Here is a 20,811-nt window from a genome sequence, read left to right on the forward strand (position 1 = left end):
ATATACCACCTAACCGTGGTTTTTTTTTCATTCTTTATACCGTCGTCATAGTGTCATACTAGTTGTTACGAGTATACTACTATCTCTTTATCAACCAGTGTACAGTGCGGTAGTTCACGGCTGTGGCTACCTCTGTGTCGGCAGTCGGCAGGCAGTCCGTCCATCCATAATTGTATTATTATTATAATATATACCACCTAACCGTGGTTTTTTTTTCATTCTTTATACCGTCGTCATAGTGTCATACTAGTTGTTACGAGTATACTACTATCTCTTTATCAACCAGTGTACAGTGCGGTAGTTCACGGCTGTGGCTACCTCTGTGTCGGCAGTCGGCAGGCAGTCCGTCCATCCATAATTGTATTATTATTATAATATATACCACCTAACCGTGGTTTTTTTTTCATTCTTTATACCGTCGTCATAGTGTCATACTAGTTGTTACGAGTATACTACTATCTCTTTATCAACCAGTGTACAGTGCGGTAGTTCACGGCTGTGGCTACCTCTGTGTCGGCAGTCGGCAGGCAGTCCGTCCATCCATAATTGTATTATTATTATAATATATACCACCTAACCGTGGTTTTTTTTTCATTCTTTATACCGTCGTCATAGTGTCATACTAGTTGTTACGAGTATACTACTATCTCTTTATCAACCAGTGTACAGTGCGGTAGTTCACGGCTGTGGCTACCTCTGTGTCGGCAGTCGGCAGGCAGTCCGTCCATCCATAATTGTATTATTATTATAATATATACCACCTAACCGTGGTTTTTTTTTCATTCTTTATACCGTCGTCATAGTGTCATACTAGTTGTTACGAGTATACTACTATCTCTTTATCAACCAGTGTACAGTGCGGTAGTTCACGGCTGTGGCTACCTCTGTGTCGGCAGTCGGCAGGTATCCAATACTAGTATCCAATCCATCCATCTCCATTGTTTACCTGAGGTGCCTTTTAGTTCTGCCTATAAAATATGGAGAACAAAAAAGTTGAGGTTCCAAAATTAGGGAAAGATCAAGATCCACTTCCACCTCGTGCTGAAGCTGCTGCCACTAGTCATGGCCGAGACGATGAAATGCCAGCAACGTCGTCTGCCAAGGCCGATGCCCAATGTCATAGTACAGAGCATGTCAAATCCAAAACACCAAATATCAGAAAAAAAAGGACTCCAAAACCTAAAATAAAATTGTCGGAGGAGAAGCGTAAACTTGCCAATATGCCATTTACCACACGGAGTGGCAAGGAACGGCTGAGGCCCTGGCCTATGTTCATGGCTAGTGGTTCAGCTTCACATGAGGATGGAAGCACTCAGCCTCTCGCTAGAAAACTGAAAAGACTCAAGCTGGCAAAAGCACCGCAAAGAACTGTGCGTTCTTCGAAATCCCAAATCCACAAGGAGAGTCCAATTGTGTCGGTTGCGATGCCTGACCTTCCCAACACTGGAGGTGAAGAGCATGCGCCTTCCACCATTTGCACGCCCCCTGCAAGTGCTGGAAGGAGCACCCGCAGTCCAGTTCCTGATAGTCAGATTGAAGATGTCAGTGTTGAAGTACACCAGGATGAGGAGGATATGGGTGTTGCTGGCGCTGGGGAGGAAATTGACCAGGAGGATTCTGATGGTGAGGTGGTTTGTTTAAGTCAGGCACCCGGGGAGACACCTGTTGTCCGTGGGAGGAATATGGCCGTTGACATGCCAGGTGAAAATACCAAAAAAATCAGCTCTTCGGTGTGGAGGTATTTCACCAGAAATGCGGACAACAGGTGTCAAGCCGTGTGTTCCCTTTGTCAAGCTGTAATAAGTAGGGGTAAGGACGTTAACCACCTCGGAACATCCTCCCTTATACGTCACCTGCAGCGCATTCATAATAAGTCAGTGACAAGTTCAAAAACTTTGGGTGACAGCGGAAGCAGTCCACTGACCAGTAAATCCCTTCCTCTTGTAACCAAGCTCACGCAAACCACCCCACCAACTCCCTCAGTGTCAATTTCCTCCTTCCCCAGGAATGCCAATAGTCCTGCAGGCCATGTCACTGGCAAGTCTGACGAGTCCTCTCCTGCCTGGGATTCCTCCGATGCATCCTTGCGTGTAACGACTACTGCTGCTGGCGCTGCTGTTGTTGCCGCTGGGAGTCGATGGTCATCCCAGAGGGGAAGTCGTAAGCCCACTTGTACTACTTCCAGTAAGCAATTGACTGTTCAACAGTCCTTTGCGAGGAAGATGAAATATCACAGCAGTCATCCTACTGCAAAGCGGATAACTGAGGCCTTGGCATCCTGGGTGGTGAGAAACGTGGTTCCGGTATCCATCATTACTGCAGAGCCAACTAGAGACTTGTTGGAGGTACTGTGTCCCCGGTACCAAATACCATCTAGGTTCCATTTCTCTAGGCAGGCGATACCGAAAATGTACACAGACCTCAGAAAAAGAGTCACCAGTGTCCTAAAAAATGCAGCTGTACCCAATGTCCACTTAACCACGGACATGTGGACAAGTGGAGCAGGGCAGGGTCAGGACTATATGACTGTGACAGCCCACTGGGTAGATGTATGGACTCCCGCCGCAAGAACAGCAGCGGCGGCACCAGTAGCAGCATCTCGCAAACGCCAACTCTTTCCTAGGCAGGCTACGCTTTGTATCACCGCTTTCCAGAATACGCACACAGCTGAAAACCTCTTACGGCAACTGAGGAAGATCATCGCAGAATGGCTTACCCCAATTGGACTCTCCTGTGGATTTGTGGCATCGGACAACGCCAGCAATATTGTGTGTGCATTAAATCTGGGCCAATTCCAGCACGTCCCATGTTTTGCACATACCTTGAATTTGGTGGTGCAGAATTTTTTAAAAAACGACAGGGGCGTGCAAGAGATGCTGTCGGTGGCCAGAAGAATTGCGGGACACTTTCGGCGTACAGGCACCACGTACAGAAAACTGGAGCACCACCAAAAACTACTGAACCTGCCCTGCCATCATCTGAAGCAAGAAGTGGTAACGAGGTGGAATTCAACCCTCTATATGCTTCAGAGGTTGGAGGAGCAGCAAAAGGCCATTCAAGCCTATACAATTGAGCACGATATAGTAGGTGGAATGCACCTGTCTCAAGTGCAGTGGAGAATGATTTCAACGTTGTGCAAGGTTCTGATGCCCTTTGAACTTGCCACACGTGAAGTCAGTTCAGACACTGCCAGCCTGAGTCAGGTCATTCCCCTCATCAGGCTTTTGCAGAAGAAGCTGGAGGCATTGAAGAAGGAGCTAACACGGAGCGATTCCGCTAGGCATGTGGGACTTGTGGATGCAGCCCTTAATTCGCTTAACAAGGATTCACGGGTGGTCAATCTGTTGAAATCAGAGCACTACATTTTGGCCACCGTGCTCGATCCTAGATTTAAAGCCTACCTTGGATCTCTCTTTCCGGCAGACACAGGTCTGCTGGGGTTGAAAGACCTGCTGGTGACAAAATTGTCAAGTCAAGCGGAACGCGACCTGTCAACATCTCCTCCTTCACATTCTCCCGCAACTGGGGGTGCGAGGAAAAGGCTCAGAATTCCGAGCCCACCCGCTGGCGGTGATGCAGGGCAGTCTGGAGCGACTGCTGATGCTGACATCTGGTCCGGACTGAAGGACCTGACAACGATTACGGACATGTCGTCTACTGTCACTGCATATGATTCTCTCAACATTGATAGAATGGTGGAGGATTATATGAGTGACCGCATCCAAGTAGGCACGTCACACAGTCCGTACTTATACTGGCAGGAAAAAGAGGCAATTTGGAGGCCCTTGCACAAACTGGCTTTATTCTACCTAAGTTGCCCTCCCACAAGTGTGTACTCCGAAAGAGTGTTTAGTGCCGCCGCTCACCTTGTCAGCAATCGGCGTACGAGGTTACATCCAGAAAATGTGGAGAAGATGATGTTCATTAAAATGAATTATAATCAATTCCTCCGCGGAGACATTGACCAGCAGCAATTGCCTCCACAAAGTACACAGGGAGCTGAGATGGTGGATTCCAGTGGGGACGAATTGATAATCTGTGAGGAGGGGGATGTACACGGTGATATATCGGAGGGTGAAGATGAGGTGGACATCTTGCCTCTGTAGAGCCAGTTTGTGCAAGGAGAGATTAATTGCTTCTTTTTTGGGGGGGGTCCAAACCAACCCGTCATATCAGTCACAGTCGTGTGGCAGACCCTGTCACTGAAATGATGGGTTGGTTAAAGTGTGCATGTCCTGTTTTGTTTATACAACATAAGGGTGGGTGGGAGGGCCCAAGGATAATTCCATCTTGCACCTCTTTTTTCTTTTCTTTTTCTTTGCATCATGTGCTGATTGGGGAGGGTTTTTTGGAAGGGACATCCTGCGTGACACTGCAGTGCCACTCCTAGATGGGCCCGGTGTTTGTGTCGGCCACTAGGGTCGCTAATCTTACTCACACAGCTACCTCATTGCGCCTCTTTTTTTCTTTGCGTCATGTGCTGTTTGGGGAGGGTTTTTTGGAAGGGACATCCTGCGTGACACTGCAGTGCCACTCCTAGATGTGCCCGGTGTTTGTGTCGGCCACTAGGGTCGCTAATCTTACTCACACAGTCAGCTACCTCATTGCGCCTCTTTTTTTCTTTGCGTCATGTGCTGTTTGGGGAGGGTTTTTTGGAAGGGCCATCCTGCGTGACACTGCAGTGCCACTCCTAGATGGGCCCGGTGTTTGTGTCGGCCACTAGGGTCGCTTATCTTTCTCACACAGTCAGCTACCTCATTGCGCCTCTTTTTTTCTTTGCGTCATGTGCTGTTTGGGGAGGGTTTTTTGGAAGGGACATCCTGCGTGACACTGCAGTGCCACTCCTAGATGGGCCCGGTGTTTGTGTCGGCCACTAGGGTCGCTAATCTTACTCACACAGCTACCTCATTGCGCCTCTTTTTTTCTTTGCGTCATGTGCTGTTTGGGGAGGGTTTTTTGGAAGGGACATCCTGCGTGACACTGCAGTGCCACTCCTAGATGGGCCCGGTGTTTGTGTCGGCCACTAGGGTCGCTTATCTTACTCACACAGCGACCTCGGTGCAAATTTTAGGACTAAAAATAATATTGTGAGGTGTGATGTGTTCAGAATAGGCTGAAAATGAGTGTAAATTATGTTTTTTGAGGTTAATAATACTTTGGGATCAAAATTACCCCCAAATTCTATGATTTAAGCTGTTTTTTAGGGTTTTTTGAAAAAAACACCCGAATCCAAAACACACCCGAATCCGACAAAAATAATTCGGTGAGGTTTTGCCAAAACGCGTTCGAACCCAAAACACAGCCGCGGAACCGAACCCAAAACCAAAACACAAAACCCGAAAAATTTCAGGCGCTCATCTCTAATTATCTCAGCAGGTGACCCAAAAATGTGGGATTTTGAATTTTGGTTAAGGGATACTCAACCTGTTTTAATAAATGTGTGTTTTAGCCCTGGAAGCACAACATCTATTTTGATTGATTTTAAATTGATCGATCGAATTCTACCTTTAGTAAAATCTTACTTTAGGGTCCGATTCTGAGTTGCACACAAAAGCACAAGCAGCTTTGTTTATTGGTGTTCACCTGTCTGCGAGTTTCTGCAAATGGCCTACAAACAACAGTACTTCCCTTGTGCAGCATAGTGTGCAAGGACTGAGATGCCCACTTTTAGTGTCATGCACACTGTATTACTGATTGGTGCATCCTTATATGTCACCATCGGTCACACCATTGAAAATGAAACCAACCCTATCACAGATGCAGTATCTATGTCTGACCATAGCCTCCTATGCCTGCGGTAGTGCATCTGTGAATGCTGCCACTTGTTTTAACTAGCCTGTAACACTCCCACCATAATCCCACTGAACAGTCAGCTTTGAGTGCAGTAGTAGCCACCATCAAGTCACCGCTCAGGAAAGTCTATTACTTTTATTCCGCCTTTCTGATATAACCTGCATCGATTTCGACAACAAATTTGTGCGTACACTGGGCATTATTCAGGTTTGCTAGCAAACCAAAAAAGAACACTAATGGGCAAAACCATGATGCAGTGCAAGTGGGGCAGATGTAACATGTGCAGAGAGATTAGATTTGGGTGGGATGTGTCCAAACTGAAATCTAAATTGCAGAGTAAAAATAAAGCAGCCAGTATTTACCATGGACAGAAACAATATAACTCACCTAAATCTCTCTGCCCGTTACCCCCCCCCCACCCCTGCAGTGCAAAATGGTTTTGCCCATTACTGTGCTTTTTTGGTTTGCTAACAACCCTGTATAACACCCTCTATGTAGTTCATGTTTAGTAGGATTTTTTCAAACATTTTCATGCATATGCAGTAGCAGCTGCTCAAATAAGTAAACACCGTAATTACATACGGATTACGTGCAGCCCTGAATCAGGACCATACTGTTGCTATAAATAAATAAAGCAGAGTGGACATCAAGAGTATCTCAAACTGTCATCAGGCACAAAAATATATGTGTAGCAGAGGCCCATTACTTGAACATCACTCAATTCACATTGTGATTTTAATTCATCACTGGTTACCACTTCCTAGTGCATTAAGAGTAATGGCATAAATATATTTTTTTTTTCCGAAAGGCAGATTGGTATGCAAAAATTGTGTGAATGGAAAAAGAATTGCAGTGGAACATTATGTGACAATGAAATGTTTATTTGTGGTTTGCATGGCTAACAAAGAACAAACAGAAAAGACAATTGTGTTATAACAAAACCGCTCTACATTAAAACCATTGCATCAGATCTCTCCTCTCATAGCTATGCTATGTCTTTGGCAGAGGTCCCAGCTATTCGCAAGTGCTAAATCAAGAGAATCTTAGAGGTTCCATCCACACCAAAGCATTTATTGGAAATGGGTTACTTAAAATTTAAACTCGTTTAATGGCATTCTGCACTCAGCCTAATTATTAGCAATATAACTGCAGTCTATCGGATTTACAAGGTTGGTTAATTTATCTCAACTTTTTTATGTTATCTGATGTTGGGGAGCAGCTTGTTATGAAGAATATACATGATGAGTTCATTCAACTAATCTATTATTTTATTTAGGGAACGTAGAAGTAAATCTTTCAAATCTAGTAGAAATCATCGGGGTGATTCAGACTGGAATGCTGCAGTGGCAGTGTTCGCACTCTGGTGCCTGGTGTGTTGTGCGCATGCGCAGCGACCAGATTGCATGTGTGCACACAGTGAGATGCAAAAGCATCTCATAAGTGTGATTGCCTCTGTCTGATTGACAGACAGGGGTGGCAGTTGGTGTGTTGGCGGTGTTGGGGGGGTGTAGGTGGCATTGGGGTGGCGTGATCTGAACAAAAAAGGCGTGTCCAGACCATTGCTGGGGCGGGCCGCTGAACTTGCGTGATGTCACATGCAGCCACTGCGACATAAAACATGGTGGGTAGCCGCCTGCCTGCTGCGTAGGCAAGGAGCTACTCACCAGGTGTGAAAGCATCGCTGCCGTGCGATGCTTTTGCACCTCTGTGTGTGTGTGTAGGGGGGGGGGGGTAGGGCTTGGCATGCAGGGCGGACTTGCCCTGGGCTGGGCGCCCCCCCCCCCCACACATGTCAGAGATTGTGATTGTAGATGTGCTATTTTTAGCACATTTACGGTCAGCTCTGAATTAGGCCCCATATTCCCACCAATGTGTTTTTACATGTGCACAATGGCCCTCATTCCGAGTTGTTCGCTCGCTAGCTGCTTTTAGCAGCATTGCACACGCTAAGCCGCCGCCTACTGGGAGTGAATCTTAGCTTAGCAAAATTGCAAACGAAAGATTCGCAATATTGCGAAAAGACTTCTCTGTGCAGTTTCTGAGTAGCTCGAGACTTACTCTTCCAGTGCGATCAGTTCAGTGCTTGTCGTTCCTGGTTTGACGTCACAAACACACCCAGCGTTCGCCCAGACACTCCTCCGTTTCTCCAGCCACTCCCGCGTTTTTCCCAGAAACGGTAGCGTTTTTTCAAACACTCCCATAAAACGGCCAGTTTCCGCCCAGAAACACCCACTTCCTGTCAATCACATTACGTTCACCAGAACGAAGAAAAAACCTCGTAATGCCATGAGTAAAATACCTAACTGCATAGCAAATTTACTTGGCGCAGTCGCAGTGCGAACATTGCGCATGCGCAGTTAGCGGAAAATCGCTGCGATGCGAAGAAAATTACTGAGCGAACAACTCGGAATGACCACCAATATCAAGCAGAATCACATACCAACCTAATTGAGTATTTACAATTAAAATTTTGTGATTGAATTACATTGAAATGAACTTGCTTAATTTGTTTAATAATATGCAAAAATCTATAAAGACACGTTTACTCTGTGTGATAATGGTTGCTAAAAAAAAAAAGTACAGCAATAAATTCTAGCACATTAATGTGCTGATTCTGAGTTGCACGCAATGCCAATGTTCATGTAAATAAGACATTTTTTGTGTGACTGTGTCGATGTGGTCTATTTACTAAGCCTTGGATGGAGATAAAGTGGATGGGGATAAAGTACAAGACAATCGGCTCATAACTGCCATACCACAGGCTGTGTTTGAAAAATGACAGGTTGGAGCTGATTGACTGGTACTTTATCTCAGTCCACTGTATCTCCTTCCAAGGTTTAGTAAATAGACCCCTAAATCTCTAAAAAGGGCAGATTGAGCCTGTCTGACTCTGTAATGTATTTGAAATTCCTGGGTGGTGACTGAGATGGCCAAACCATGGCCCTAATTTAGAACCCGAAGCAACTGCAGCATATATTGCAAATATTCGCTATTTTGCTCATGACCCAGACCCGTACTGCTAGTCAGCATCAGACTGTCAGTGATTGGCAGTCTTATGCCATTTGGGGAGGGGGCAGAGACAGCCTCCATTACTTAAAATGGAAGTTGTGTCGCTGGTGTTACGGGGGAGAGAAGAGGCCAGGATCTCCATCAGATTACAGAGATTTCCTGGCTTCTGTGTAACAAATGCTGTGTTGGCTTGCTAGCAAGTCAATGGTGTCATAGATCAGTAATACACGCAGGAGGTGTGAGACCTCAAGCTGCATTACCATACAGCTGTGTCCCACTACTTTGTTGCTGCATAAGCAGCATTCTGTAGTGGTACAGCAATGCATATGCACGCCGTGCCGTACACATTGCAAGCTGGCTACCACAAACTTCAGGTTCCCATTAAAGTAAATGCATAGTGGGATCATGTGCATAGCGTATGCCCTGCTATGTGTTGATTTGTGTGCTGCAATGCGTACATATCAAAGCCATGATGACACAGTTGTATTAGAGTTATCACTGCTGCTGCTGCTGCTGCTGCTTCTAGCGATGGAGACTCGCTCATCTATACTGTTTATGTCATTTGTACAGATCATGGAGTCGCAGTGTGCCTGGTGGCAGGGTGGCACATAGAGCTTAGTGTGGCATACGGCGCTACCAGTGAGTGTAATACCAGCGATCATCCACCAGATGTTGCTTTTGAAAATCACCATTGCGCATGCGTGAGGTGTCCAATAAAATATTATAGTGCCAGAATCACCATTGCGCATGAGTGAGGTCTCCATTGAAATACACTATAGCGCAAGAACTACATTACTGTACATATCTGTGGCTATGTTGGCCTAGTGGTATCGCCGATGGTTACCATGCACTTCACCATTCTGCGTGTAATAGCGGCTCTAACTGCATCCAAAATTAAACGTTACATTGTTTTCCAGGAAAACACTGTAGCAGAGCATTTTGTATGCAAATACAGTGGCAGTCACCCAAAGAATATAGGCAGTCTGCGTATCATTTTAATCAGCAGAAGCTGCTTGTGCATCCTTTTACATTACTTTGTGTCTATAACTGCAAACAAAGATGATTGGCACTACCGAGTCCGCAGTGGCATGGTGTGACTTCAAGGGCTGTTTAGCGTGACTTCAGCAAGGATGTAAGAGGACACATCTGTAGATTGGCTCAGCATCTCCAATGCTAATGTCATACTTTGTATACAGTCTCGGACATGCACACAGATATACAGTCAAAATTAGAAAAAAAACCCGTAGATGCTGCTTATTACACACATATACAAGTTTGACTTTTCGAATTATGAGAGTCTTATCTTTATGAGTTTACTGTATTTCTTCCTGGGCCTTCTCATTGCTTTAATAGGCAGCCTCCCCCACCTCCAATCTAACCCCCGTGAGACTTGTGATGTCACAGACTGCTTAGTGAAGGACAACACAACATGGCCGCTACACTACTGTATGTAAATGAATAGCTCCTGCTGGATTTGATTGGGGGAAGGGAACACAGAAGGTACATTCCTTTTGTAAGGATTATTAGAATTGTGCATGCACAGAGACATTGAGAGATGCCTAGCGTGAGTGAGCCGTCAGTTGCCAGGCAGCTCTACTAAGGTCGGGCATCTTTTTTTGACATAAATGCATCTTTTACGCATCACTATGTGAATTGGATGCACAAGCAGCTTCTGTTGATTAAAATAATATGCAGCATGACTATATTCTGTGTGATATAGCAGCTCTATCTGCATACAAAATTAAATGTTACAGTGTTTTCCAGGAAAACACTGTAGCAGAGCATTTTGTATGCAAATACAGTTGCAGTCACATACGGAATATAGGCATGCTGCATATCATTTTAATTAGCAGAAGCTGCTTGTGCATCCTCTTACATTACTTTGTGTCTAAGATGCATTTTCGAGGAAAAATTGCAGACAAAGGCAATCAATGCTGCTAAGTCCCGCCGCAGCATGGTGTGAGGACAAATCTGTAGATTGGCTCAGCATCTCCAATGCACACAAAGAAAAGCACAGTTCAGAGTTCTACACACCATGGCATAGTGGTATCACCGATGGTTACCATACTCGTAAGCTAGGATTTGATTCCTGCAAGGGACATACTTGTATTGTATATCAGTGTAAAGATTAGCATCCACAGTTTTTTCTAATTTTGCCAAAACAAGTCCTATCATACTTTGTATACAGTCTCAGACATGCACACAGATATACAGTCAAAATTAGAAAATAACTGTATGTGCTACTTATTACACAAATATACAAGTGTGACTTTTCAATTTACGAGAGTCTTATCTTTATGAGACTGAGCAATGGACCATTGCTTTAACTCGAAGGTTGCATCTGTATAAACTATTTTTATTTATTGATTTATTATTTTATTTTTGTTGGTCCCGACAGAGAATTAATATTTTCTACAGTGTCCCTTTATTTACAGTATGCTATACACTTCAAGTTCCTAATTGACACTCTCCATCTGACCATTGGTCTGTGTGTATAACATTACAGTTGTCACTGGCAATTTGCCAGAGCTTGCTAAGAGTACGCTATTACAGTACGATTACTGCACTGTATTGTATATCCATCTGCCGCTATTCTCTCTACAGCACTGGATTAGTGGAGCATTAGCTACCCAGTGGTGAAGATGTGTATTGCATGCTGTGTATGTTGCTGCACCTCAACAAGCCTCTATGTTCAACATCTCATAAACCTGAGCTATAGCTAAGGCATGACAAATACTCAGTTTAGGTGGAGAAACTGCAACGATGAGGGAGTCTCCCTCTGTATGTTAGCAGCAGCAACAGCATCTCTAACCACATTTGAATGAGCGCCCGTGTCTTATGGATGTGTTATGGGCATGTCATGGGTGAGTTGCAGGAATGGTTGCAAACTCAGATGCATAACTGCGTACATTATAGGTCATACTCTGATATTCTGCATCTAGCATGGGCTGGTGCAAGTCCCGATGGCACTTCTGAAGGTTGTGAATGCAGCCGTGACAAAGTGGGCATCTCAGTCTTTGTGCATCCAGTCACATGCTTGTACACCAGAGAAAGGGTTTATACTAGCAGTAGCATACAGTTGCAGATGTGAGTATGGCAAAATATGCTAAAGCAATCACAGCAGTGCTGTGACTCAAAATCAACCCCTAATTGTGATCCCTAGTAACTTGGACAACTTGTAGAAGCAGATATACCAATAATATAAGCTTTGTAGTAGATCAAAAATTGTAGGGTCAATCCAATTACTAGCGAGTTTATCACATGTACAAGTAATTGTGGCAGTATGCTGTACTTACAGTACCGCCGGACTTGCAGATTTTTGTTTGAGATCAGCTCGTGAGTGAAAGGGGAATTGTGGGGTCGTTGGTGGAATTTGCATGCCGCTGCAATGGTAACTCATTTGCCGATGATTAGATTGAGCACCTTATGTTATTTCAGTATCACTGATTGCGACAGATAGGAGACAGTTTTTGAGCATGACTGAGAGCCATTTCCATGTAATGCTTCTGGATGCTGATCTATAAGGGATTTTATTACATCTTAAATAATATTGTGCTTCCAGTATGTTGATGGGTGTCCCTTCCTTATAGGCGGAGTGTCAGTTCTCTACTTCTGCAAAGAGTCCCAACAGCACTGAAGTTCATTGGCAGCTATTGCAGCTACTGTATGTGCGTGCCTGAATCTTACAGAATGCAATGAACAGTGAGGTCCAATGGCAAAGCCCCCACCAAATTCACATTACAAAGTGGCTGGGGAGATATTTACAGTACGGTTTATAATGGAAAACAAAATCAACTGACTTGAAAAATGTAAATAATGTATTCAGTGTTTTGAAACATGTATTACAGGTTTGTTTGATTTATTGTGTCCTTTGGTTCTATTGAAGAGAGCAGAATGCTTTATATAAAAAAAATTGCATTTCAGGAACAGTAAGGTGTACACACTATAATTTAGTGTTTTGCAATAACTTCACTATAAGAGCTTGTTTGTTTACAGGGGTATGGGTCGTTGGGTAGACACAACTTAGGTCGACAGTCATTAGGTCAACCATGGAAGGTCGACAGGCATTAGGTTGAAAGGGACAATAGGTCGGCGTGGTAATTGGATTGACAGGTCAAAAGGTCGACAGGTCAAAATGTCAACATTTTTTTTTCTTTTTTGGACGTCGTTTTCTTTGTAAGGTGATGGGGAACCCCAATTAGTGCACTGTGTCCTTCGCTTGGCTCGCTTCGATCACCATGCTTCGGGCAGGTTACCGTACCAATCATAGTCCATGTGGATTGTTAAGTATGAAAAAATCCCAAAAAAATTAAAAAATTTGAAAAACTCATGTTGACCTTTTGACCTGTTGACCTAGTACATGTCGACATAATGACCATGTCGAACTATTGACCATGTCGACCTTCAGTGGTCGACCTAATGACTGTCGATCTAAGCTGTGCTGACCTAACGACCGTATCCCGTTTACAGCACAATATGTTGTACCTTTGATATGCCAAAGCACCAGTACTGTGTTACATTCAGTACAGAAAGCAGAAAAAAATATATATTAAAATTAAATGCAAAATAGTTTACTTTAAAACTGCAATTTTATGAAAAGCATTCACATCATCAGGCTGGATCACATTGGTTTTCATACCTTTGTAATATAATACAAAGATTATATATGACTGAAGCTAAATAAAAAAAAATAAAAAAATAATAATATACACACACACACACACACACACACACACACACACACACACACACACACACACACACACTATGTACTGTATGAACCCAGGGATGGTACCACTGCTAGTAAACCTACTTGGTTGCTTAGGGCATTATGATGTAGGGATCACAGAATACACAGCATGAATGATATAATATTATTAGTTGGATCTCTTATTTGTCACTGTGGCACACGAACACTGAAAGCTGATCACTAGCATGGAGAGGCACATCCAAGCACACTTCTCCCAGTACAGCATTCCCAAGAACAAAAGACGTTACCTCTCCCCAGGTAGGAAACACAAGGTGGTGACTGGGTCAGTATCAGAGGGCACCCAGAAATCAAGTGCCAATACTGTAGATGTTGTTATTAATGGTAAGCATTAATCAGACAAGGGTATGTTTAATGAACCAAGTTAATTTTATTTATGTAGAATTCTTGTAATTAAGATTATAGCTAACATTGGCCATGTAACCATAAAGTAAAGTGTCAATGTTAATAGGCTCCATAAGGTGCAACACAAACATAGTGAATAAAGTATAAGTATACGTTTCAATGTAGATCATTCTTAGGTTGAAGAGATGCATACAGCCAGTGCTGTAACTAGCGGTGTGTGAGTGGTGCTGCCGTACAAAGTGCTGAGCCCTGTGGATGGCACTGCCGCTCACTGATGGCCCCTGCCTCTGGATAGCAAGGTGCTTGGAATGGCACCATGCAGCCAGAATTGCTACTGTAGTACCAACCAGTGCATCCTTTGGATGCTCCAGAAATGCACACTGCAGAACCTACAGCCTCCCCAGACCATCCTGTGGATGCTTTGGTCAGTGCTGTAATTCTCAGCAATGGTAGACCAGCCCCTTCTCATGATGTCATGCACTCAGGGGGTGAGCTTGCACAGGGCGTAGTAAAGCCCTGTTAGGGAACTGCATACAGCTCTGTATTTAGTTCCATGCATGCATTGGATGGGTCCTATCTGAGGGTTTGTCAAATTTAAATATTTTATTTGGGTTCTCCTGCAGTTTAAGACAAAACCGTAAATTTGGTTTTGCCACAATATATTTTGTCTTAAAGTGTTGCATTTATATTTCAGACATGACTGTAATACTGTATGGTAAATATGTGCAGTGCAGATGTAGCCAGGTTAATCGTTGCCACAATACTGTATGTTCGCACATTCATATGCATTGCGGCAACAACTGGCTGCGCATATTCTCATTGGCGACCAGTCGATGCAATGTGTATGTGTCGTGAGTGCGAATATATGCACGCACGCGCTGGCCTGCACAAGCATCATGGCAACCTAGGCTACATCTGTTTATTTGAAAAATTATTTGCGATAGTAAAAATTTGAATAACCATACATATCATGTAGGAATTGTACCTTGTAAATGCAAATATATTGCAAAGTGACTCCTATTCAGTGACACTACAGTACGTTTATAAAGACAAGATTAAATATGAAAAAGCTCATCTTAGATGTGTTAATTGTTGTGCAATCGCACAAAAAGGAAAGAATACATCTACTACAATACTGTGAATCAATACAATGAATTAGAGCATAAGCTTTATTATGCTTTGTGGGTTGATTGGAATAATTTCTTTGAATTATTTTTTTGTTAAGAAGACAAAGCTGAAATTCTCACTGTACCTTGTCTTGCTGCCTTCAGCACTTCTTCCTCTTGTTCCTTTGACAGTCCATCTGCAAAACATAGATAACACTTAATCAGTATCTGTTCTGCTTGGGAATCAAGGATCATATGGAATATGATTCTTAGAACTTAATACTTTCATATTCTAATAGTGAATTATTTGCAACCATTCAAATTGAGAAAAATGTAGAAAGAATGTTTGCAGAATATGTTAACTTGCTCCATTGTTACAGAGTTATTTTTCTTATAATATTTTGAAGATTTTGATTTACTGTATTATTTCTTAAATATATTTGTGTTTAGAATTTACTAAAGGCAATACATTTAAAATGTTTTGGAATCTAACAATGGTGCACAGAATCATTCAAAATCTACTTTATTCACAGGAGACCAAATTAATGTGCTACAGTGGTTGAGCCAGGATGTAGTTGTGATCCCGGTAGCCAGGATCCCGACGGCCAGCATACCGACGCTGGGATCCCGGCCGCTAGAATGACGGCAGGGGGCCAGGGCAATTCCCACTCTTGGGTGTTCACGACACTCATAGAGTGGGAATAGAACTTGCAGCATGGTGAGCTCAGCAAGCCCAGAGGGGGCTCGTTGTGCTTGCCCCCTGATGGCATTCTGGCAGCTGGGATTCCTGTGTCGGTATGCTGACCGCCGGGATTCCGGCAGCCGATCAGGCATACCCAACCCGTTGAGCCAATTAACTATTTTGTGTTATTCTAACCTTTAGACCACACAACCTTTTGAACATACTTAACCTTTTACATTGCTGCACCATGAACTCGCCAGATTGCTTTGAAAGCTTAATATGGTGAATGTAGATAAGGTTGTATTTGGGCCTGCTATTTAAAACAGAATGGAATACAGCCATACAGTATATTCCATATGTGGTAACCTGGCATTCAAAGAGACACAGGATGAATACTAAGTAAGGCAAAACAATGTTATATACAAACAAATACGTGCAAACACTCCGCAATGTAACTATCACAGGCAGAGGACATCAATTTTAATTGTACATAAACATTTGGAGCTAAAATCTAATGCTACTATTTGCATGGCTTTTATTACATTTTTATGACTTATTTTATTTCAACGAACGGCAGATTAAAAATGAATCAACATTATGTGATAGTACTTCAGTACATGTTAAAAAAAAGTCTGTCACGTCAGAGAAATCTTATGATCCCGAGCGTGACACTGGCAATTATTCAGCAGTGGGTGTATGATGCATTAAACTTGGTGGGCAAAAGTAGCTCTTGCGTATAAGGTACAAAAGGAATGAACACTGAACAGGAGACAGAGCTGACAGGAAGCTATCTAGGATAGCAATTGTAGTAGCCACTACTGAAGAATATACAGGAGTGAGTTCCTGGGATTGTCTGTATGCTGCAACTGGACTGAGTCCAGCTGAGCAGGAACAGGCATCAGACTGGTACTGGCCTACTATAGCTCTTGGACCAGACTGGAACAAGCAAAACAGGAGTCAGGCTGGAACTGCCTTTGTACTTGGACTGGACTGGAACTGGCAGTACAGGAACAGGAGTTAGGCTGGAACTGACTTTGCACTTGGACCAGACTGAGACTGGCAGAAAAGCAACAGCAATCAAGCTAGAACTGACTTTGCACCGGAATGTAACTGGCAGAATAGGAACAGGAGACTGTCTTTCAGCAGTACTCAAAGTACAAGAGTGCAGGTTAATCTTAAGCTTTTGGAACACTATTAAATATAATCTTGGATATCTGTTTTCATACTTGGTCACTAGTATATTGTAAGTATTGAACACTCCTGGATATCCAATGAATTGAGAAGTGTCAACAACTTTTTGTGTAAATCTGAAGTTACAAAGATTTTACAAGGAGGAGGAGATGAAGAAATTTGTGTGGAAGCAAAACCAACAGGATCAATAACTTGATGCTCTTCATAGGAATTAGACTTTCATCAGGAATCATGGACCAGGAAAGGGCATCCACTGTTAAATTCTTAGAGTTAAGCTGGAATGTAATCTTAAAATTGAATCTTGAGGAGAATAATGCCCAACATGCCTGATGGGGATTGAAACATTGGGTGGACTTGAGATAGAATAAATTCTTATGACCGGTGAATATAATTACTTAGAACTTAGCACCTTCCAGGAGGTATCTCCATTCCTCTAAGGCCAACTTGAAGGCTAGGAGTTCATGATCTCTAATAGAGTATTTCTTCTTGGCAGGGGGGAGAATTTACACGAGGAGCCAAAGGGGTATAACTTTCCATCTTCAGAGTTTTGGGAAAGAACTGCTCCCACACCAACTGTGGAAGCATCCTCTTCGAGAATTAATGACTTGTTAACATCTGGTTGATGCAGAACTAAAGCTGATGTGAACACCTGCATAATAAACTGAATGGCTGACAAAGCTTTCTTTGACCACAGAGCAGGATTATCCCCTTTTTTAGTAAGCGTGATGGGGCCACAAGGGTTGAAAAACCTCTAGTTAACCTTCTACAATAATTTGCAAAACCAAGGAATCTCTGGATGGCCCTCGGGCCATTGGAAGTGTTCAATTCAAGATGGAAACAAACTTGGCTGGGTCTATATGGAGGTCTGTACCAGAAATAATATACCCCAAGAATTGGATAGAGGAGACTTTGAAGGCACAGTACACTAAGATAGTTTCCCATAAAGACAGTGAGCATGACGACAATGGAGTATACTTCTCTGACTTGTTGTCAATAAGTTCTTCTGAGAAGATGAATATGTTGTCAAGGTATACTACAATGAACTTATACAATAAATCAATGAAGATCTCATTAACAAAGTGCTGAAACACTGCTGGAGTGTTACTCAGACTGAATGGCATCACCAAATACTCATAATGGCCGTCCCCGGTATTAATGTCAGTTTTCCATTCATCACCTTCTCAAATTCTTATTAAGTTGTAAGCAACACATTTGTTAAGCTTGGTGAAGATAGTGGCACCTTTGATTTGGTCGAATACTGTAGTTCAGTAATCAGCAGAAATGGGTAGCCATTCTTTATAGTTATGTCATTGAGACCCCGGTAATCTATACATGGGTGAAGGCCGCCATCCTTCTTCTTTACAAAAAAGAAGCCTACACCTGCTGGAGAAGAGGGTGGTTGAATGAATCCTTACTGAAGATTTTCCATGATGTATTCTGACATAGCTTAGGTTTCTGGAACATACAACAGGTAGGTACAGCCTTTAGGAGGAGTTTTCCCCAGTTATAAGATCAATTGGGCAATCCCACTCATGGTGAGGATGTAAGACATTTGTGGCTTGGTCACAAAACACATCTGCACAGTCTTTGCAGGCCTTCTGTCTGAAAGTCCAGTTTCAACATGTTACTTTGACTTCTGTTAATTGGAGCTGTATATCTGAGGGCACAAATACTCATCCTGACTTCTCCACAACATCTAGTGTTTCCCGGACAGATAGAGAAAGAACTAAGGAAGTGCCATGAGACAGCACAAAACAGACACAGTTTTTCTTGCCTTCTTGAATGCTCTTCAGGAGATGGATGAGACCAATTTATTTGTATAGGTTCTTCTGACAAAGTAGACTGAGGAGATGGATGAGGAATAAACCGAGTTTGCACAATCACTTGATACATTCATTGGCTCAGTCTGAATTATGTAGGTCAATCTTAGTAAACAAGGAAATTAAATCATCCAATTTATCTGGTAGGTTATGAGTTGCTAGCTTATCTTTAATCTTGCCTGAAAGTCCATACCAAAAAGCTGCTACCAGTGCTATGTCATTCTAGCTTATTTCAGAGGCTAGAGCAGTGATGGGAAACCTTTGGCACTCCAGCTGTTGTTGAACTATACATCCCAGCATGCCCTGCAACAGTTTTGCTAACTGTAGCAGGGCATTGTGGGATGTGTAGTTCAACAACAGCTGGAGTGCTAAAGGTTCCCCATCACTGGGCTAGAGTCTGGAACTGTACTATAAACTGTCCTACAGTATGAGATCCCTGATGAATCTTAAGATTATCCGCTGAAGCTGAAGAAGGTCTACTGTGATCATCAAATATTCTTCAGTGACTAAAATTGAATTTCACACTGGCTCAGAAAACCACCGCAGAATTTAGGATTTCCATAAAATTTGCTATGGTTTAGCCACTGGAGACGAGATACAGGAATACTGGCCGGAGAAGTAGACTAAGCAGGGGCAACTGGAACTGAACATGGAGCTTGTGGAAGAGTGTGCAAGGCATATTGACCCCCCAAGCCTTGACATCAGGCTTAGAAAAGCACCTGAACCAATGATCTGGTTGGCGTTTGGATTCATGGGCCCAGAACAAAATGTCATATGAGAGAATTCTTGTGAACCTGAGGGTGACACTGGTGATGATTCAGTAGTAGACATATGATACAAGAAACTTGATGGGCGAATGTAGCTCTTGCGCATGAAGTGGAACACGAATGGACAATGAACAGAAGACAGAGCTGACTGCTGGAGGAAGCTATCTAGGATTGAGCCTTGACAAAGAGAGGACATAAAGTAGCATATTCAGACATTTCACACACTTGGTTTGGGAAAAAGGTGAGTTGCACATGCTTTATTTACAATACCCTATCCGGATATTGGTTTTGTTACATTGGAGTGTGGGGGGCAGGCTGGATTTTCACCTGTATTTGTATTAAAATATCCACTTTTATTAATGCTGGGGTGCCACTATTTAGAGGATAAGGATACCTTTACATGTACAAGACACAGCTGGTTATCATGAGTACTGGTATGCACTGCTATATTTTTCCAGAAGGGAATATAAAGATAACTTGAGATATGTTGCTCCTGATTTTGAATTGTGAGTCAGGGTACACATGTTTAGAATCCATTACCATCTGAAGAGTAACATCATTGTGACAGATCTGTCAAATAGGATTTAAAGATACCTTGATTGAGTTGCCCTTTGACCATATTATGTGATTCAGGGTACACATTACTGAGATTTGAATTGTTTGGGAACAGAGGTAGTGTGATACTGTATACTTGCCATCTACCACATTTAAAGATACCTTTATATACTTGCAGTTTCTACTAGTGAGTTGGAGTACACAATTCCCCTATTTAATTTTTGTTCATATAGGAGATTTGTTCAGTTGACAATACTAAACATTGTTTTGCTGTGTTTGTTTTTTCCTCATATTCCAAATCACTTGGACTTTTGTTAGGAGGAATTATCAAGCATGACTTTCACCTATTGTAGTGGATAAGACCACACAGAACACTCACTAATTGCTAAAGTTTTGGAAGTCCTTTTTCCCCCTGCTGCATTGTGATAGGTGGGTGAAGTCAGCTGGCCAGACTGGAGCGTGTGGTTGGTGGAACAGTAGTCAGCTGATCACTGGCATCCTGGTGGCGCCCAGCAGCCGGAGGTGTCAGTAAAGGCTGCGGAGAGGTGGAGGGGCGGGTGAATCAGGATGCACTGCCAGCATAAATGGGAACCATCAGAGAGACAGCAGGAGTGCCTGCAGGACAGAAATAGGCTGACCAGCATACAGGTAAGGACCGCAGTGCGAATCTTCGTGGCCTGGTAAAGCCTTTTACACTAATTATTTAAAATGTCCGGTGGCTTAAACAAATATTAAAATGGTTTGAACTTCACAAAGCTGATGTTCCACCAGTGGA

General features: G+C 43.0%; 1 protein-coding gene across 1 annotated transcript in view; it reads right to left on the reverse strand.

The window, feature by feature from the left end:
• TRDN (triadin) overlaps positions 1-20,811 on the reverse strand; it is an 862,718-nt gene that overhangs the window by 279,143 nt on the left and 562,764 nt on the right. The window contains exon 33 of the mRNA XM_063919338.1: positions 15,168-15,218. Coding sequence (XP_063775408.1) covers positions 15,168-15,218 — 51 coding nt within the window. The remainder of the gene's footprint in view (positions 1-15,167; positions 15,219-20,811) is intronic.

This window comes from Pseudophryne corroboree, chromosome 4 (genome assembly GCF_028390025.1).
Source record: "Pseudophryne corroboree isolate aPseCor3 chromosome 4, aPseCor3.hap2, whole genome shotgun sequence".
NCBI classification, from domain to species: Eukaryota; Metazoa; Chordata; class Amphibia; order Anura; family Myobatrachidae; genus Pseudophryne; species Pseudophryne corroboree.